At 42.4% G+C, this 19,810-nt stretch overlaps 1 protein-coding gene and 1 pseudogene across 3 annotated transcripts in view; one reads left to right on the top strand and one right to left on the bottom strand.

Moving 5' to 3' along the window:
• The window catches only part of LOC113842276 (Golgi phosphoprotein 3), a 66,044-nt gene extending 46,935 nt beyond the window's left edge, over nucleotides 1–19,109 (top strand). For all 3 annotated transcript variants that reach the window (XM_027448957.3, XM_027448955.3, XM_027448956.3), the window contains 2 exons: nucleotides 6,781–6,895; nucleotides 17,102–19,109. In XM_027448957.3, coding sequence (XP_027304758.1) covers nucleotides 6,781–6,895; nucleotides 17,102–17,526 — 540 coding nt within the window. In that variant the 3' untranslated portion in view covers nucleotides 17,527–19,109. The remainder of the gene's footprint in view (nucleotides 1–6,780; nucleotides 6,896–17,101) is intronic.
• On the bottom strand, nucleotides 1,092–3,818 carry LOC140000589 (very low-density lipoprotein receptor pseudogene; annotated as a pseudogene).
• Nucleotides 19,110–19,810: the final 701 nt, after the last annotated feature.

Genomic DNA, 19,810 nt, shown 5'->3' with positions numbered 1-19,810 from the left:
AGCTCGGCCAGTCAGCTAGTTCTCAACCCACCTTACTGTCCACTCCTCTCTCCCATACTTTCTCAGCTTTGCTAGCAGGATGTCATGGGAGACAGTATGAAATGCCTTGTTAAAGTCAAGGTAGATGACATCCACGGCTCTCCCCTCACCTACCCAGCTGGTGATGCCATCGTAGAAGGCAACGAGGTTGGTCGAGCACGACTTCCCCTTGGTGAATCCATGCTGACTACTCCTCATAACCTTCTTCTCTTCCAATTGCTTGGAGATGGCATCCAGAACAAGCTGTTCCAACACCTTTCCAGGGACAGAGGTGAGACTGACTGGCCTGTAGTTTCCCGGATCCTCCTTCTTGCCCTTCTTGAAGACTGGAGTGACACTGGCTATCCTCCAGTCTTCAGGCACCTCTCCTGTTCTCCAGGACCTTTCAAAGATGATAGAAAGCGGTTCAGCAATCACCTCTACCAACTTCCTTAGCACACGTGGATGCATCCCATCGGGACCCATATGCTTTATATACACTATCTAAAATGGACATAATATTCTAGCTATAACCTGCTAGGTATTCACTAAGATCTTTCCTACAACTTTCCTGTTAATACAGCTTAGAATGAAATTTTCCCTTTGTCAAAAGACTTGCCTTTTGTTGATTCGTTTGGTTTTTATTTTACTGCTAGAATTACTAGATGTTTTTTCTGCCATTCTGATTATGCAGTCATTTATTATATCTTTCATATTTGTTCCTTGTTTTTCACTCTGACTGTAATACTTTGCATTTTTTTCTGATTTCATCTCATCCTTGGACGCATCGCCAGTTAAGGTTCACCTTGCCATTACAAAGCTGTCCTATCACTGCAACTCATTTCTGTTCAGTGTTATCTACAGACCCTATGAGAATACATTCTTCTATTTGTAGCAAGAATTATTAGAACTACAGAATTAAACTTGGGATGTATTTCAATGGAAAACTTAAAGCTTTTACTGACTGGTAACAAGCATCTTTCTGATTACTGGGAAGCTTTACTAAAAAAATAAGACTTTCTACCTACTGCTTCTCTATTTCTGGAGTTGTTTTGATGTGGTTAAGTGTTGCAGGAAGCACGGCCGAAAGCACGACAGACACCAGTAGAGTCAGATCATGCTCTATTTTATTGCCCGAATAGCCTAACTTTTATAGAGAACTTAACAGGGGTGGACAGTGTCTCACACAAGATTATTGGTCAAAAGCACTCAGACAAACAACTGCAAGAAAACAACCCCTTGTGATTAGCAGTCACATAGACCTTGTCCTTGAAGCCAGCTACTGGTAACAATATTTTTCTGAATTCCTCAATTGAGCGATGTGGGAACACTGTCATGGGAACTTCTCATAGTTGCCCTGGTAGCTTGGTTTGCTCAGCTACAGCAAGCCATGGGATTTTTGCTGTTTCAAGAAATCCCTCAACAATTCCCCCTTCTTCTTTTGAGCAAACCAAGCCCAACACAGCAGTTTTACAAGTAACTCTTTAGCTATACTTACAACACACAACGATGATTACCACCACCATAAACCAAATCCTTAATCCCCTTGTGACTAAACCCAGCAACCATCTACACCTTGTTTCAAACAAGTCAGTGAACCATTGATCGAAAGGATTGATACCATATTGAATCTTTCTCATGTGCTCTTTCAGGAAAGTAATGGATTTGTGAATTGACTCATTATGATCAGAAAGGTTTAAACAGTACATTCCCTTAAAGTCCTCACACCCATTCCTTTGAGCCAAAAGCAAGATGTCAATAGCAGCTTGATCCTGTAAAAGCAGATGTCGCAGACTATTTTGATCTGGTAACATCTCCTCAAGTATCTCTGTCGTGGCATAGGCTTGCCTCTCGGCCCAGCATACCAATTTTTCTAAGTTGTTACGTGTGGCCGCAGATGCCACTCCAGGCACTGAAATTGCTAATGCCGCTCTAGCTGCAACCCCACACAATTCAACATTATCATTGCAATCCGATGCAAGCAATGCCCATTTATGTCTGGTGATCTCACGCAACTGTAACAAGCTAGGAGCAAATACAATGAGTTTATCTAAGTAACATGGACATCTGATAGCATTTGCAGGGATACCTTGCCAGGCCCCATCCCCACAAATCAGAAGCACATCAGGAGGTAAGGCCAAAGCTGTACAATTGTTCCAAACACTGTAGTTGTTACCCCTTGTCTCCATGCTATAAACTCCTAAACCCTGCTTAGCAGCGTCATTGTAATCACAGGTGTTATTTGTGTTTTTGTACCGGTATGGCCCTTTCCCAGTTCCTGTAGCAGGATTCATCTGATAGCCACGGCTACGTTCACATTTGTAGCCACCTTTCAGGTTGATACAGATTTGACTACAGATACCAGGGTTTTGACATTCATCAAAATCTCCACAGTTTCTCTTGTCTACAAAATCAAACCCAGCTGGACAGTCACATTCATTTATGTTGCATTCCTTCAGGGGCTCATCACCCCAGTCCTTGCAGTCTCTCTGCTGGTTACACACTTTATTGATATCTATGCATTCTCCACTTCTGCACTTGAATTTGCCAGGTCCAGAGCACTGAATAACATTGTTACAGTTTGCTTCATCAGTGCCATCCAGACAGTCTCTCACACCACTGCACTGCCTACTCCCATGGACACAGCTCCCATCTACACATCTGAACTGGTCTGGTCTGCAGGTCCGAGAAGGGCAGTTAATTTCATCACTTCCATCCTTGCAATCAGGATCTCTGTCACATCGCCACTTCTTGTGGATACATTCACCTGAGCCGCACTGCACCTCACTCGCAGAACACTTCACTGGAGGTGCAGGCTGGCGGCCACACTGATCCAAAGATTCATACGAGTGGTCGGAGCAGTCAGCATCATCATCACACACCCAGCTGATAGGGATGCAGGTAGAATTCTTGCACTGAAACTCATGAACACCACAGGTAGGAGGTGCACACTCCAGCTCATCGCTACCATCACTGCAGTCATCTTGACCATTGCAGACAAAGCTTTTGGAAATACATTGCCCACTACTGCATGTGAATTCTGCTGCACTACAAGTCACAATGCCACAATTCTCTTCATCTTCTCCACTGTCACAGTCCTTTTCACCATCACATTTCCAGGACACTGGGATACACTGGGTTGACTGAGGACCACAGCTGATTTCATTTACCCGACATGTTCTCATATGACACAGATCAGCACTCTCATCAGACCCATTTTCACAGTCCGGATCCCCATCACACTGCCATCTGTTTGGCACACACTGACCACTGTTGCACACAAAGTCAGATTCAGCACACGTCTTCTTCACACAAGCACTCTCATCACTGCCATCTGAGCAGTCTTCACATTTTACTCTAGCACTGTCGGCAGCAGTGCACAGTCAGGCTAGGGCGAGCAGCAGGCAGAGTGCCCTGCACCATCACCTGTGTCACTTATACTACTCCTATTACCCATGCTGTTAGTGTCAGTGGCATCCTCCTTGTACCGTTTCTGTCTTTGTCGCCCCTTACTCTCCCCCTTTTCTTTTTGCCACTGACCATTCACCACAAATGGATGAGACACATGATTACTGGTTAGGAAAGAGAGTGTAACGTCTGCTATACGGCTGCAGGCAGTGCCGGCTGCAACCCTAGAAGCTGTTTGTGAACGAGCCTGCCGGTGGGCATTTGGCAGTGTAATCTGCGTCTCTGCATTCCTGCCCCACAATAGAGCTAAATCGTCATTAGTAATCCGTAGAATGTGGCAACCCCACGGAACCTTATCCAGAAACACAGTTATAACACCGATCTGGGGACGAATAGTCTTTTTTGCATTGCAAGATAAGCCTCTTATAAAGAGAATGTTAGAGCGAAGCAGCACAGCCGCTGCTGCTGCTGCCTCCGTGGTTCCATCAGACAGGCTGCAGGGTCCTGATGTCTGCCCCTCTGCTCTGTGCCGACTCGCCACACGGTGAGGGTCGGCTGCCGTAGTCCACGGACGCCTCTGGTCTCCCGTAGCAACTCGATCTCGGATGTCCCGCATCGCACCGCGATTATTTCAATGTCCCGCGTTTTCCGCGGCTCTGTTTCCCGCGTCTCTCCGCGATTCCGTTTCCCGCGTCCCGCCGCGATTGCATTTCCCACGTCCCTGCGCGATTCCTTTTTCCGTTTCCCGATTCCCGCCGCGATTCCGTTGTTCAGGTCGCTGTGCAGAGTGTTTCAACGTCTCTCAGGTGTTCCGGCGTCCGCCAGGTCTGTCCTTGTCTCTCGGAGTTGGCCGTAGCCCTGCAGCGTCACTCAGTGCTCTCTCCGTGCGGTGGTCGGCTTGCCGTGTGCCTCGGGTCTCCCGGCGCCGCTCCTGTGTCCCGATGTCCCGGAGCCGCTCCGATGTCCCGGCCTCAGCCTGTTCGGGTCTCAGCCTGTCCGGGCGCCGTATGTTGCAGGAAGCACGGCCGAAAGCACGACAGACACCAGTAGAGTCAGATCATGCTCTATTTTATTGCCCGAATAGCCTAACTTTTATAGAGAACTTAACAGGGGTGGACAGTGTCTCACACAAGATTATTGGTCAAAAGCACTCAGACAAACAACTGCAAGAAAACAACCCCACCTGCCAGAAAACAACCCCTTGTGATTAGCAGTCACATAGACCTTGTCCTTGAAGCCAGCTACTGGTAACAATATTTTTCTGAATTCCTCAATTGAGCGATGTGGGAACACTGTCATGGGAACTTCTCATAGTTGCCCTGGTAGCTTGGTTTGCTCAGCTACAGCAAGCCATGGGATTTTTGCTGTTTCAAGAAATCCCTCAACAGTTAAGTTTTTTTCTTTGTTTCCTGTTAGCACTTTATAGGCATCAGGTAAAAAGATAAACTGGCAATTCAAGTTGTTTGATAAGTTTAATCATTATTTTCATAAGCAGCTTTGGTGCTGTAGTAATTATACTTTTCCTAAAGAAACAGTGTTTTCTTTTTGGGTCTGTGTCCTTTTTACAATTAAACTACACTGACTTGGGCTAATTAAATCCATAAGTTTTTAGCTTGGTGCTATTGTCAACAAGCCAAGCATCCTGGTGGGGGTCTGTTATAGACCGCCGAATAATTAGTGGACGAGGGAAAGGCTGTGGATGTGGTCTACCTTGACTTCAGCAAGACTTTTGACACCGTTTCCCACAGCATTCTCCTCAAGAAACTGGCTGCTCGTGGCTTTGACTGGCGTATGCTTTGTTGGGTTAGAAACTGGCTGCATAGCCGGGCCAAAGAGTCATGGTGAATGGAGTCAAATCCAGTTGGAGGCCGGTCACTAGTGGCGTCCCCCAGGGCTCAGTACTGGGGCCAGTCCTCTTTAATATCTTTATTGATTATCTGGATGAGGGGATCGAGTGCACCCTCAATAAGTTTGCAGATGACACCAAGTTAGGTGTGCGTGTCAATGTACCAAGGCCAAGTGCCGGGTCCTGCACCTGGGGCGCAATAACCCCAAGCAGAGCTACAGGCTGGGAGATGAGTGGTTGGAGAGCTGCCAGGCAGAGAAGGACCACGGAGTGATGGTTGATAGTCGGCTGAATATGAGCCAGCAGTGTGCTCAGGTGGCCAAGAAGGCCAACAGCATCCTGGCTTGGATAAGAAGCAGTGTGGCCAGCAGGTCTAGGGAAGTGATTGTCCCCCTATACTTGGCTCTGGTGAGGCCGCACCTCGAGTACTGTGTTCAGTTTTGGGCCCCTTGCTACAAGAAGGACATCGAGGTGCTCAAGCGAGTCCAGAGAAGGGCGACGAAGCTGGTGAGGGGTCTGGAGAACAAGTCTTATGTGGAGCAGCTGATGGAGTTGGGCTTGTTCAGCCTGGAGAAAAGGAGGCTCAGGGGAGACCTTATCGCTCTCTACAGGTACCTTAAAGGAGGCTGTAGCGAGGTGGGGATTGGTCTATTCTCCCATGTGCCTGGTGATAGGACGAGGGGGGATGGGCTAAAATTGCTCCAGGGGAGGTTTAGGTTGGATATCATTTAGTGGAGGACTGGTTAGTGTTAGGTCAGAGGTTGGACTAGGTGATCTTGGAGGTCTCTTCCAACCTAGACAGTTCTGTGATTCTGTGTTGTCTTTCTAACCAAGAGGAAGAAAAAAAAAAAAAAAAAAAAGGTATTTGTACATGGTTTATATAACTGCTTGTACTGGTAAACAAGCAGTTACTTAAGTTCTTAAGTTTTATTACATTCCTGTGAATGATTTTCTTTCTCCTGTGCTCTCTTGGGGAAATAAGTCAAATAAATCATTTTAGAATTTATTAAATGGAAACATAAACCCCTGTAATATATAATGTCATTTATTGTACGTACAGATTTTGCTTAATATATATGAACTGTTAGTGAATGGAACGTAATATTGCTGGTCAGCATGTTTTTCAGAGCTGAAAAACTTACAGATGGTGTATTGACATTGATCTATGGAAGAAAACCAGTTTTCCTGTTTTTTTTCAGTTCCTAACTGATTTCTCAGTTTCATGTGGCCTAATTGTTTAACTGAAGTATTTTTAATAAATTGATTTGAAGCAGTAAAATAGAGTGCCATCAGAGATCAGTTTAACGCTGTAGTGTACTTTGTTTTGAGGAAGAAATGAAGGACCTAGTCAGGTCAGTGGATTATCTTCCTTAAAAATATGTATATATAAACAAAGAGTTATTAAGCATGTATGAATGCTATAAGTTTAGTTAATTTTCCTGTTTTTTATTGTTGGATGTTTATGGTATATGAACTAAGTGAAAATGCTGTGTTTCGTTCTGTCATAGGTGATTTGCAAGTCAGATACTTCTACAGGGGATGTTCTGCTTGATGAAGCTCTGAAACACATAAAGGAGACCCAACCTCCTGAAACAGTACAAAATTGGATTGAACTGCTTAGTGGTAAGCCTTGGACATAACATATTTGCTTTTTTTGTAATCTCTAGTGATGCCACTCAATATGGCATCGCTAGAGATTACACTGCAAGACTTTGGAGAAGAAATTATGCAAAAATGTAATTAGTCTGTCCTCTAGAGCAGTCTCTTGCTGATTGTAGTCTTTAATCAAACATAAGTAACTGTTTCTTTTGACTTAAGTTGGTACTGAAAGGATCTAGATTGAAGTGTCAGAACATATCAACTCTATGGAAGAGATGTCTTCTGCTGAATCTGAAGTGAATCAGGACTGTGCCCTTAAGACGTATAACTGCCTTCCTCTGTAACTGGAAATGAGGGGTAGTAGAAGTTTAGAGTATAATCACATGGATTCAGTATTCAGAGCTTTTTGATGAGGAAAGAAGATAAAGAGCTCACTGTTCCTATGTAAAAATTGAGGGTGAAAATTCAGCCATCAATCATAAAGAAACAATAGAGAGGAATTCTGTTTTTCCGTTAACTAGAGAAATGTAACAACATTAGAATATATGTTGAATATATATGTATTTCTAGTTGTTCAAAACAAAGGCTTCAAGATGAGCACTTTGTGCGCAGCTTTTTCTGTAAAGGAAAGTAAACTGAAATAAATTAAACTACATAAATTAAACTGAAGAGATCAGTGGCCAAAAGCATTATTTTTTCTGTAGCCAAAATGTATCACCAAGGCTTGGCTGTTTTTACAAAACACAAAATGCAGCTTCCCTGGAGTAGATCAGAGCTGTACTTCAGGTGCATGAGCAGTAGTGCGGAGAGAATCACTATTTTGTCAGTAACATAACTTTGGGAGGTAGGGGGCAACGAGACTTGAAGTTGTTCATCTAAATATATTTGTTACTTGTAATAAGGGGAATGGGCTAAAGTTGCGCCAGGGGAGTTTTAGGTTAGATGTTAGGAAGAACTTCTTTACCGAAAGTGTTGTTAGACATTGGAACAGGCTGCCCAGGGAAGTGGTGGAGTCACCATCCCTGGAAGTCTTTAAAAGACGTTTAGATGTAGAGCTTAGGGATATGGTTTAGTGGGGACTGTTAGCTGTGAGGTTGGACTCGATGATCTTGAGGTCTCTTCCAACCTAGAAATTCTGTGATTCTGTGATTCTGTGATAAACAAGTTTCAGAAGTGAGTAAAACCTCTCCAGCTTTCTCTGCCTTCTTGTTTTCATTATGTTCTTCCCATTTGTCCTGTACCACCTGAAATAGCCTTCCTTGTACTTTAATATTTTCTTGCACAGTTCATACTGTGTCCTTGCCATTCCTTCCTTCTTGTTCCATGAGTGTTTGTCGGAGAGAGAACGAAACATTTCTTGTCAGTAGGGGGTGTTATAAATGGCTCAGGATTCAAATTAGGATTAAATAAAAAAATAGGATTTATTAAAAGAATATAAAGGAATAGAGGTAAGCAAACAGCGCTGGGTGCACCGGGAGTCTCCGCTCCACCAGGACGCACACCAGTTACATCAAGCAGCTGATTTTTATGCACCTAGACTAATACATATTCATTACTACTTCTAAAAAAATAGATTATTATAATTAGCTTCCGGGGTCCAGTTCCTCCTACTGGAGCATGCGCATCAGTCTCCTCTGGGGGTCTCTAGGGGTCTTTCATGCTGAAGGCTCGTAGTCTTCCTCTCACCTTTGTACTCACTCGGCACTATTCCAAGTTTATGGAACACTCTCTGTACACTCTCTGCAGGTCTTGTTTCCCAACCGTCCTTCAGCTTCTTTTTTCTTCCTCTTAATCTCTTGGCCCCCCTGGCCAGATACCAAGGATCCTCATAGTATCCCATAACAGTCACTAGTTGTTATCAGTTGTTCTGAAACTCCCAGACATCAAACACAAACAGCTTTCTTATTTGATGCTTCACGAGTAATTAAAACATTCTTCCCCAGCCATTCACAGACACATCTATAGCAGTGTTAAGTTAATCTCAAAGAAGACAGGAAAAAAGGCTGTAACTGTTAGAAATAGAAGTCCGGAATAACAAAAACAAACAGGTTCATAAATTTAGGGAGTGTTTTCTGAAGACGTGATAGATTGACTAGAATGAGGGGGAGACTGGGACACACTGCATCTGTGGTTCAAGAATTAAATTGCCAGTGCAGGGCCCAGAGGCATACAGGATTCAAACAGAATTGTTCTTTATGGACACGAATTGTTAACACATTCCTCACAATCCCTTATCTTCTTTTTAATATCAACAATTCGTGTCTCTTCTGTTGTTAAATGGATTTCATCAGTCTGTTCTTGGAGGGTCCAATTCTTAAGCATCATAATTGACATATCCCCTTCCTTTTTTTAATGAAGTTATTATAAATGTACTATTTATCACCCGGTGTATTAATAATGTAAGACAAGGTATCATACAAGGTATAAACAATAACATCTTTACACCACATAACAATAAAAATAACACTCTTTTAACCCATGGTCCACCAGGCAGCCATGAAAATAAATCCCATTCCATATCCTTCCAGGTTTGTGTTTGCTCGCTCACTTCCCCCCTCTCCTTCTCTGGGATGGGAGAGAGAAATGGGAAAGTGAAGCCTGTGAGTTGAGATAAAAACAAGAAAATAATAATAATAATAACAATAATAACAATTATAATGATGATAATATTACTACTAGTAATAATGTATATGAAACAAGTATTGCACAATGCAATTGCTCACCACCTGCTGTCTGATGCCCAACCTAACCCCGAGCAGTCCGGCCCTCCTCCCAGCCTGCCTGCTGGCAGGACAGTGAGAAGCTGAATTTGGCTTGGTCCTTGGCTTGGTGTAAGCACTGCTCTGTAACAATTAAAAACAATTAAAACATCAGCATATTATTAACATTCTTCTCATCCTAAACCAGAACATAACATTCTATCAGCTACTAGGAAGAAACACCCTTTTTATCAATCTTTAAACAGCAATTACTAAAGCTAAATTTTCCACAGACTTCTCCTTCTTGTGCTAGTAAATAATCCAAAGCTAGGCAATTTTGATACAAAGCAGTTCTCATCATTTATAACTATTTCTATTACAGCTAATAACCTAATTATTCTATTAAGTATATATACTGGGGTCCTATAGTCCCAGGATCTGTCTTCTGCCCACGTATCTGGATCATAATAGGCAAACACCTTCAGGGTTGATTCAGGTTTGTGTTACCGTTCGGCCTGTCAGGGTGATCCAGCTCCTGGAAAACGAATCACAATTTTATATAGGTTAAAAAAAAGGTTCTTATGTTATTTTCTCAGGACAACCTGACCTTAGTGTGGGAGAAGTCCGGTCGAGGCCCTCTCACTCGGCAGTCAATACCCATAGGGGTTGCCTCCCTCGGTAGACCATACACACCGCAGTGGAGGGTCCTGCCCTGGTCTTGCCTTCTCCCTTTCCTCACTTCAAGCTTGTCCCCTTTATTTGGCATCCTTAATTCATGCAGAGCCTCGTTTCCAGAATATTAGTTCTTCCTTAGCTTGAGTTTCAGTTTCCCAGGAGTGGACTCAACCCTCCAAGTTTCAGTAGTTACTGGTCCTTTTATTCTGGATGCATGGGTCCCTTTCTGCGGTTCTCACAGCTGTTTCAGTAGCCAGTAAAACAAGGTACAGTCCCTCATATCGAGGGTTCAGTGATTCTTCCCTCCCGTGGCTGCTTGTTGAAACACTTTCTTTTTTATCTTCTGACAAGTAAAGCAACAGTTATGTAATTTGCTTTGCCGTATGGCCCTTTCCAGGTTCCTGTAGCAGGATTCATCTGATAGCCTTTCAGGTTGATACAGATTTGACTACAGATACCAGGGTTTTGGCATTCATCACTATCTCCACAGTTTCCCAGCTGGACAATCACATTCATTTATGTTGCATTCCTTCAGGGGCTCATCACCCCAGTCCTTGCAGTCTCTCTGCTGGTTACACACTTTATTGATATCTATGCACACAAAGTCAGATTCAGTACACATCTTCTTCACACAAGCACTCTCATCACTGCCATCTGAGCAGTCTTCACATTTTACTCTAGCACCGTTGGCAGCAGTGCACAGTCAGGCGAAGGCGAGCAGCAGGCAGAGCGCCCCGCACCGTCACCTGTGTCACTTATACTACTCCTATTACCCATGCTGTTAGTGTCAGTGGCATCCTCCTTGTACCGTTTCTGTCTTTGTCTCCCCCCTTTTCTTTTTGTCACTGGCCATTCACCACAAATGGATAAGACACATGATTACTAATTAGGAAAGAGAGTGTAACGTCTGCTATACGGCTGCAGGCAGTGCCAGCTGCAACCTTAGAAGCGGTTTGTGAAAGAGCCTGCCGGTGGGCATTTGGCAGTGTAATCTGCGTCTCTGCACTCCTGCCCTGCAATAGAGCTAAGTCGTCATTAGTAATAGTTATAACACCGATCTGGGGACTAATAGTCTTTTTTGCATTGCAAGATAAACCTTTTATAAAAAGAATGCTACAGTGAAGCAGCACCGCTCAGCACAGCTGCCGCTGCCTCCATGGTTATGTCAGACAGGCTGCAGGGTCCTGATGTCCGTCTCTCTGCTCTGTGCCAACTCGCCTCACGGTGAGGATCAGCTACCGGTGTCCACTGACGCCTCTGGTCTCCCGTAGCAACTCGATCTCGGATGTCCCACGTCGCACCGCAATTACTTTAATTTCCCCGCGTTTTGCAGCTTCTGTCAGGTCTATTCTGTGTCTCTCAGAGCCGTCCGTGGCTCTGCAGCGTCTCTCAGGGCTCCCTCCGTCCAGCGGTAGTCCCTCCGTAGTGCCGTAGTGTCTCGGGTCTCCCAGCGCCGCTCCAGTCTCTCGGCGCCGCTCCGGTCTCTCGGCCTGTTCAGGTCTCAGCGAGTCCAGGTCTCGGCCTGTGCGGGCTTCATATGTTGCAAGAAGCATGTCATATCATGCACCTGCCTTTTTCTTGTCACAGTCAAAACATTTAAGAGCAAAAATAGGATACACAAGATACACCGGGCCCATATATTAGGCACCACCACTCAAAACTTGGATAAAACAGCACTTCTTTTCAGTCTGTAAAGCACTTCGTTCGTCTCTGCCCACTCCCCTTGCAAAGAGTACAGAACCACGGATCGGAACTCTGCACTCGCTTTGCAGCAACGCTGCGTCTCACTCACACAGCACAATCGCACACGGAGGCCTCCAGCACATCTCATTCATACCACAGGAATATAATTTACAATGATAACCAACCAAATAAGTATTGTCTCTGACTGTGTTCTTCGTGAAGTGACTTGTAACACTTTGTTTCAAACCCTTACATTTACACAAATACTTTCAACACAAAATGCATACATAAAGACACATACAATTATTAACACTCCAGTTAGTATCCCTCCAGCAGCGGAAAACATACCGTTTGTCTGCAGTTTCAGGAGATCTTTGCTCCTGCGGTGAGCAGCTGAGAGTGGAGTCCCCTCCGAGCAAAAACACTCAGGGTGTACCTAGGGGCGTCCACGCTGCAGCCGATCCCGCAGCCGAGCAGAGTGCCTCCTGCCTGGCTCACCAAAATGCCTCACAGAAAGCTGACTCCACAATCAGTAGGATTGTAAAGTAGTTATGTTTACTCAGTTCCGTGCAGCACGGGGCGGGTAGTCCCACCAAAGTCGTGCACGCCTAATGTGGCAAATTGCTTTAGTAAAGAGTTACATATACATAAACATTCCTATACATATACATAACCTGTCCCTTTATGAACAGTCCTCCTTATTTTAGACCCCTTGGTTAAAGTCTGAACCATGAGGTTGTTTTTGATCTGGTTCTCGGGGTCCGAGAGGCTCTTGTTATCTGGAGGTATAAGTGCAGCACAGGCACAAATGTAGCACATATTCATTCTTAATCAATTGCTCTCTAATTTCTAATTCCAATGTTTCAGCTTGCTCTTTTCTGGATCCACGGGTATTCTACTATTAATGTTCAAAGCCTGACCCCGTCCTCCGTGGATCAAAATACATGGGGTCTTAAGGGTTCTTTTGGTCATTCTATCATATAATACTGGATCATTTTCAATTTACTCTTTAATTTTCTGGGGCCCCTATTGTTCCAATTTCTAATCATTATTCATAATGGACTTTTTGGTCATATATCTGGCAATTTGCTCCCTTTCTGGTCCTTGGTCTTTGATTTTATCTGACCCATCCGGGAATTTTACTTGTGGCAATTCCCACAGCCCTTGGTTGCCCCTAGTGAGAGTGTCTTGCAGGGGGTTTAGGACCTATCACCCACCCACGTATCCCTCTCTTCACCGGCCCAGCCCCCCCGACAGGAGATTAGAACCAGTGAGAAAACAAAAAGACCTCCACGCTGACTTTAGGAGTCTTAGTTACACTCTCACACACAAAAACTGGCAACCGCACCTTTACCCAACCGGACGGTATCTTACGAATCAGTCGTCTTCGTCCAGAATCCAATCGGACGGTATCCACAAGCGTCTCTGCTGTCTTCGTCTGGGATCGAACCAGACGGTATCCAAACGACTGTCGTCTTCATCCGGTTTGATCCCAGACACCGGAATCCAACCGAATGGTATCCAAACGACCCTGTCGTCTTCGTCCGGATCTTTGCGCGCAGAATTATGGGCAAAAAACAGCCGGCAAGGGAGCTCAAAAAAATAAAATTCTTTGCTTACCTTTATTCAGGTTCAGGATGGCATTAGTCCCGATCTGACTCAAACAGGAGCCACCAAATGGTGGGGCGCCTCTCCTAGATTAAATCAGAATTCAGGAACTATAGCCATCCCGGACGAGCCCCCAAATAGTTATAAATGGCTCAGGATTCAAATTAGGATTAAATAAAAAAATAGGATTTATTAAAAGAATATAAAGGAATAGAGGTAAGCAAACAGCGCTGGGTGCACCGGGAGTCTCCGCTCCACCAGGACGCACACCAGTTACATCAAGCAGCTGATTTTTATGCACCTAGACTAATACATATTCATTACTACTTCTAAAAAAATAGATTATTATAATTAGCTTAGGGGACATTGCTGCTGCACATCCCTGCAGGCTAGTCTGTTCTTGCTCAGCTCTACTCCACTTTCACAGATTGCAAAAGCAATTCTTTTCCTCCAGCCAAATACATAACTTGCTCTGGCTTTGTCTCCCAGGAAAGAGCTCATAAAGTTAGTACTGATTCAAAAAAGGTCAACTAATGAATGAACAATGTAGATTTCCTTGAGGCACGAGCCTGCTAAGCTTTCTCTGGGAAGATTATCATCATTGGTGCTGTGACTGAGACTTGGATCAATCCTTTTTAATTGCCCATGGGTATTTAATTACTAGTTCTTTGATGGCATTAGGGTTCTTTGCATTTCCCATGGTTAAGAGAACTGCCCTGTGAAGATTTTTTTTTTTTTCTTTCTGTAAATTCTTTTAGAATTTTACTTTAGGGGTGGATCCTGGAAAATAGCTATTCCAGCCATAATTATCAGAGACGCAAAGAATACTGCTTAAAGGTCCAGTACATACAAGTTCAAAGCCATCACAGAAATATTTGTATGGACATTTGAGGCTATATTTTCCAGGCTGTTCTTGTTTATAAGATCACCTCTAAGGGAAGCAAGCATAGGGAATATAGAAGTTTGGATCAAAATGTCAGGTCTTCCTGCAGATGAAATAAATGTTACATCTGTGTAACGGTGGAGATTGGTCACAAGGTGTCACCACAGTACTGATTTTTATTATCATATAGATGCATTCACCTGACAAATTTAGAAGCATCTAGGAAATAACCTCTACTATGTGAAACACTATAAGGAGACCGCCTTTTCTGGGGGAGGTGGTGGCTGGCATATGATAGTTTCATTTGTGGCCAAGCTGGGAAATCACACCTCAATGAGGTGTAGGACCTATAGGGACTTACATAGTTCAGGCCTAGGTAGATTCTTTACCTTTCACTATGCAGTTGGTGTTACCTCATTTGTGTACTTAACCTGGCTGTTACTTAGATGCAGTTTGCCACCTTCCATTGCAATGAGTGAAACCTTAAATTAATCTGTGGGGTTTTTTTTGTTTGTTTGTTTTGTTTTGTTTTTGGTTTAAGTAGTATTATTAAAAGATAACCAAAGATTTTTTTTAAAAAAAAAAAGCTTTCTAAGATACAAGTTGCTATAGAAGTTGTTATATTGTTTATGGAAAAAACACTTCTACATAAGAAATACTTAATGCTGTTTCTTCCCTTGCCTCTTAAAGCGTATAGGCTGTTTAATATCAGGAGGAGATTTTAATATTTAAAGTAAATACTGAGGTAAGCTGGACCTAAAAACTTTAGCTGAAGTAAACGTCTAATCAAAGAAGGATTTCTCAGTGCTTGACAACTTCAGCTTTATCAGTAGCTGCTGGTGTATTATTTTGTGCTTTTAAAATTCCTTTAAGTGCATACATGTGCTCTGAAGTGCCCATTTGTCCTGCCATAACAAAGCATTAGAAATAGTTTTCATAGAAACATCAAAGCCCTTCTCAACACGAGTGCTCTTCTGTACATCCATCCACCCACACTCACATGGTGCATGTCTGTTTCACCTTGGAGGGAGCAGAAGTGGAAAGAAGAGCATAAAACTGAAGAAATAAGTGTACTGGGTCTGGCTGGAATGTTAACTTTCCCGGTAGCAGCCCATACATTGCTGTACTCTGAACTTGTAGCTGGAACAGCAGTGTTATCACACCAGTGTTGTGTCCACTGCTGAGCAGCAGTGGCACAGCACCGGGCCTCTCTCTAACCCTCCTAGGGGGTGGGCAAAAAGTGAGGAGAGAAACATCACTAGGGCAGCTGACCTAAACCAATCAAAGGGATATTCCATACTATGTGATGTCACACTCAGCAATAAAAGGTGGAAACAGGAAGAAGAGGGGAGGGGTGGGCTCTCGTTGGGAAAACGTCGGTCCTCCTCCCGAACACCGGCTACGTGCGTTGAGGCCCTGCTTCAAGGACGTGGTCAATCATCGCTCATTTGTGGGAAGTAGAGAGTAATTTCTTTCCTCTGCACTTCCACATAGCCTTCATTTATTTTATTTGTTTGTTTTCCTCCCTTCTTTTTATTTTTCCCTTTCCCCCTCCCTTTTCCCCTTTCCCTTTTTATTTCCCTTTAGTTAAATTGTTTAGTTCATAATAATCTTTATTTAATTATTATTATTATTTCCCTTTAATTAAATTATCCTTATCTCAACCCGTGAGTTGTTCTTTGCTTTACTTCTCCCCCTCCTCATCTAAAGGAGGGGGAGTGAGAGAGCGGTTGTGGGGTTTAGCTGCCCAGCACAGTAAAACCACCACAATAAGAGAAATGAGGAGAGCATATGGGATAGGTGTGCATTAGCTTGCCTTTGTGACAGAAAGAATAGCAATGATGCTTATAAGTCTTACAAGGAGCGGCTGAGGGAGCTGGGATTGTTCAGCCTGGAGAAGAGGAGGCTCAGGGGCAACCTTATCGCACTCTACAGGTACCTTAAAGGAGGCTGTAGCAAGGTGGGGGGATTGGTCTATTCTCCCACGTGCCTGGCGAAAGGATGAGGGGGAATGGGCTAAAGTTGCTCCAGGGGAGGTTTAGGTCGGATATTAGTAAGAACTTCTTTACTGAAAGGGTTGTTAGGCATTGGAATAGGCTGCCCAGGGAAGTGGTTGAGGCACCATCCCTGGAGGTCTTAAAAAGACGTTTAGACTTTGATATGGTTTGGTGGAGGACTGGTTAGTGTTAGGTCAGAGGTTGGACTAGGTGATCTTGGAGGTCTCTTCCAACCTAGATGATTCTGTGATTTTTCCAGTCCCTGAATTGACAAAGACTGAGCAGACAAGGCTGGAGGAGATGCTTTTTAAAACTTTTTTAATTTTCATTTTTATGGTTACTGTTTAAAAAAAAAAAAAAAAGTCTTCATGGCTAATTTTTCTTCAGTACAGAAGTGCTTGTTTGTCATATCTTTGCTCAAGACATGGCTTAGCTAGTGTTTCATCCCAACTTTAAATGCACAGTGAAACTCCTCAGAGATGCTCACGTGGTCTCAGTCTCTACGCATGTATCTAGATGGGTCAGAGATCAGAGAAATGGTGACATGAGCGCGCTAACTTACTGTAATAGTCAGCTATATGAATTTGACAGCTCATTCTGCACCACGGGAGAGGAAAAAATTGCTGTAGTAGTACAGCTTAGATTTTGCCTGACTGTTGGCTTTTTTGTTTGCTTTTTTTTTTAGGTGAAACATGGAACCCATTAAAGTTGCACTACCAGTTACGAAATGTCCGTGAACGGTTAGCTAAAAATCTAGTGGAAAAAGGTGTACTGACAACAGAGAAACAGAACTTCCTTCTTTTTGACATGACTACGCACCCTCTCACCAACAACAATATCAAACAGCGCCTCATCAAGAAGGTTCAAGAAGCAGTTCTTGACAAATGGGTGAATGACCCCCACCGCATGGACAAGCGCTTGTTGGCACTCGTTTATTTAGCCCATGCTTCAGATGTTCTGGAGAACGCTTTTGCCCCCCTTTTGGATGAGCAGTATGATTTAGCGACAAAGAGAATGCGGCAGCTTCTGGATTTAGACCCTGAGGTTGAATGTATGAAAGCCAACACGAATGAGGTTCTGTGGGCTGTTGTAGCAGCTTTCACAAAATAACTGCAATCAGACTGCAGTGTTCTCTTTTCTTTCATGTAAACCAATTGTTTCTCTTCTATTGGCTATTCATGTTTTCTGTAATTTGTACCTTCTCACATGAATTGGCTCTTGTTTAATGGAATTATAAGTGGTGTATTCCCTCTTTCTCTGTGCATCTGTATACAGGATTCTGTTGGTACAAGAGACCTTCCTATTTAAAACAACAGAAAAAGGTTTTACTGCCATATTGGCTTTCCATTTCCTTTTAAATTTGAGTTATCTGAAATATTTGTTACTCTGTTTTTCATCTTATTGTTATTGAAGTGGTTTAACATGGAAAGCACCTCGAGGAAACGTGCATGCAATTGGATCACTAGTCTCAGCTGACACAGATGTGTGCATGCATCAATATTTCTGCAGTACAATTCATAACAGATCAAAAAGGGCCTTTTTAAAAAATCACCAAAGGTCCATGTCGAAGTGTCTGTCAGGGCATTTTATACACAAATGTTGTTTCAATTATGTCTGACAAAATTACTTTAAAAGCAGAAATTCCATTTAACAGCTTTGTCAATAGTTCCTGTAAAACCCCATAAATTTTACTTTTCATTTAAGTCTCTTGTGTACTTATATTTTCATTAGAATGATAGCTGAGTCACAAGGCTAGTGTTGAAAGGTCCAATTGTTTCATAAACCAGTTTTGGGATGGGATACATTCCTTTATATTGTAAATACAGTTCAAGTTGTACATTAACAACTGCCCCATCTTAGTATTTTACAAGAGCTATGTAGTTGTACACCTGGTGCCCCTTACTTGTTATCAGTCATTGCCATTTGGTGGAAAGAAAGGCCTTTTATAAAGAGTATGTATGTAAAAGCTGTTTGTTTCCAACATCTACAGAGTTTGCCATCCAGGCATTCTCTGTCTATGCACTGCCTTTAATAATTAGTGTATGGAAAGAGACTGCTTTCTGTCATTTTTTTCTTGCCCTCCTGTACGGAAGACGTTTGTGACCAGTGCAGTTCTTGAGTGCGGTTTTTAATTTTGTTTGTACACAAGTTAATGTTTGTCTCTTAAAAGTCATAATCTATTTTACATCTTAAAAACAGTCAGTCCTAGCAGGTGTTGCATGTAAATGGTTAGCAAGTAATGACTACAGTTCAGATTATTAAGATTTCTGTAATGGGACACTATACTATATTTTAATTTTTATATACAATTATGCTGATTATCACACTTGTAAAATATATATATATATATATATATATATATATATATATATATATATATATATATATATAAAAACTTTGGCTTTTTAAAATGTGTTGCCTCTTTACCATTGCTTGTTACCTCCCATTGGCTTTACAATGTAAATATTATGCATTGAACAAATTAAGTGTTGATTTATATATTTTTTTTTCCTTATAACACAGATTTACAGTGGGGCTTACAGGTGTTTAGAAACTTTATTGGTTAATATTCAGAGTAAGAATACTAGATGGTGTATAACTGTAGAGTTGAAATTTAAAAGATCCCTTTAATCTGTATACTAGCTTTTTACCTACAGTAAATAAACTATGATCTTGAAAGTGCCTAAAACAGAGCAAGCATGTCATTTTTATTTTTTGTTGCTAATTAGAAAGGTTTTATTGCTTAACTGAAGGCTTTGGTTAATATCCTTCTTATTAGAAAGGGCGAGTTTATATTAAGTAGATCAAACTGACCTAATAAGCAGAGTTTCTCGGATCTGCAGGGTTTGTGACCAAGACAGACTGAATTAGTGTATGAGCATGCAGCTGTGCCTACCATGGGTAGACGTCTTCTATCTTGAGCTCAACTCTACAGTCTCATCTGTGACTGGACTTCTGATTTTGCACCTCAGTTTGTATTGTTTATATGCTTAAGTAGTTGACTTTAAAATACAACTTAAATCATCATCAAACCTAAGTAAACTTTTTTAATAAAGTTTTTTTAAAATATGGTCCTTATCATTTAATGTCATGCTGTTCTTTCAGTTCTTAAATGCTGTTTCCTTAGAAAAATGAAACTAAAAGTATATTTTAAGGTATTTCAAACTCTGGTTTACAAATAAAAAGAAATTGCTTTCTCAGTTGTAAGATGCTGTCTTTAAAACTTTGAGGAGCTTGGACATTTATTTTAATTTTCTTCAAAACATGGTTGTTTTAAATGGAGGAAAATGAAAGTTGCTGTGTTGCTCTTATATTTGACAGCTTACAGAATACTTTTTGTACTTGATAGTATATGGTAACTCACTGCTTTTGTTGTCTCTCGTGATGTTTTATT

This window comes from Anas platyrhynchos, chromosome W (assembly GCF_047663525.1).
Source record: "Anas platyrhynchos isolate ZD024472 breed Pekin duck chromosome W, IASCAAS_PekinDuck_T2T, whole genome shotgun sequence".
NCBI lineage: Eukaryota > Metazoa > Chordata > Aves > Anseriformes > Anatidae > Anas > Anas platyrhynchos.
The sequence above is the reverse complement of the archived record's forward strand: the minus strand, read 5'-3'. Positions and strand labels throughout refer to the sequence as shown.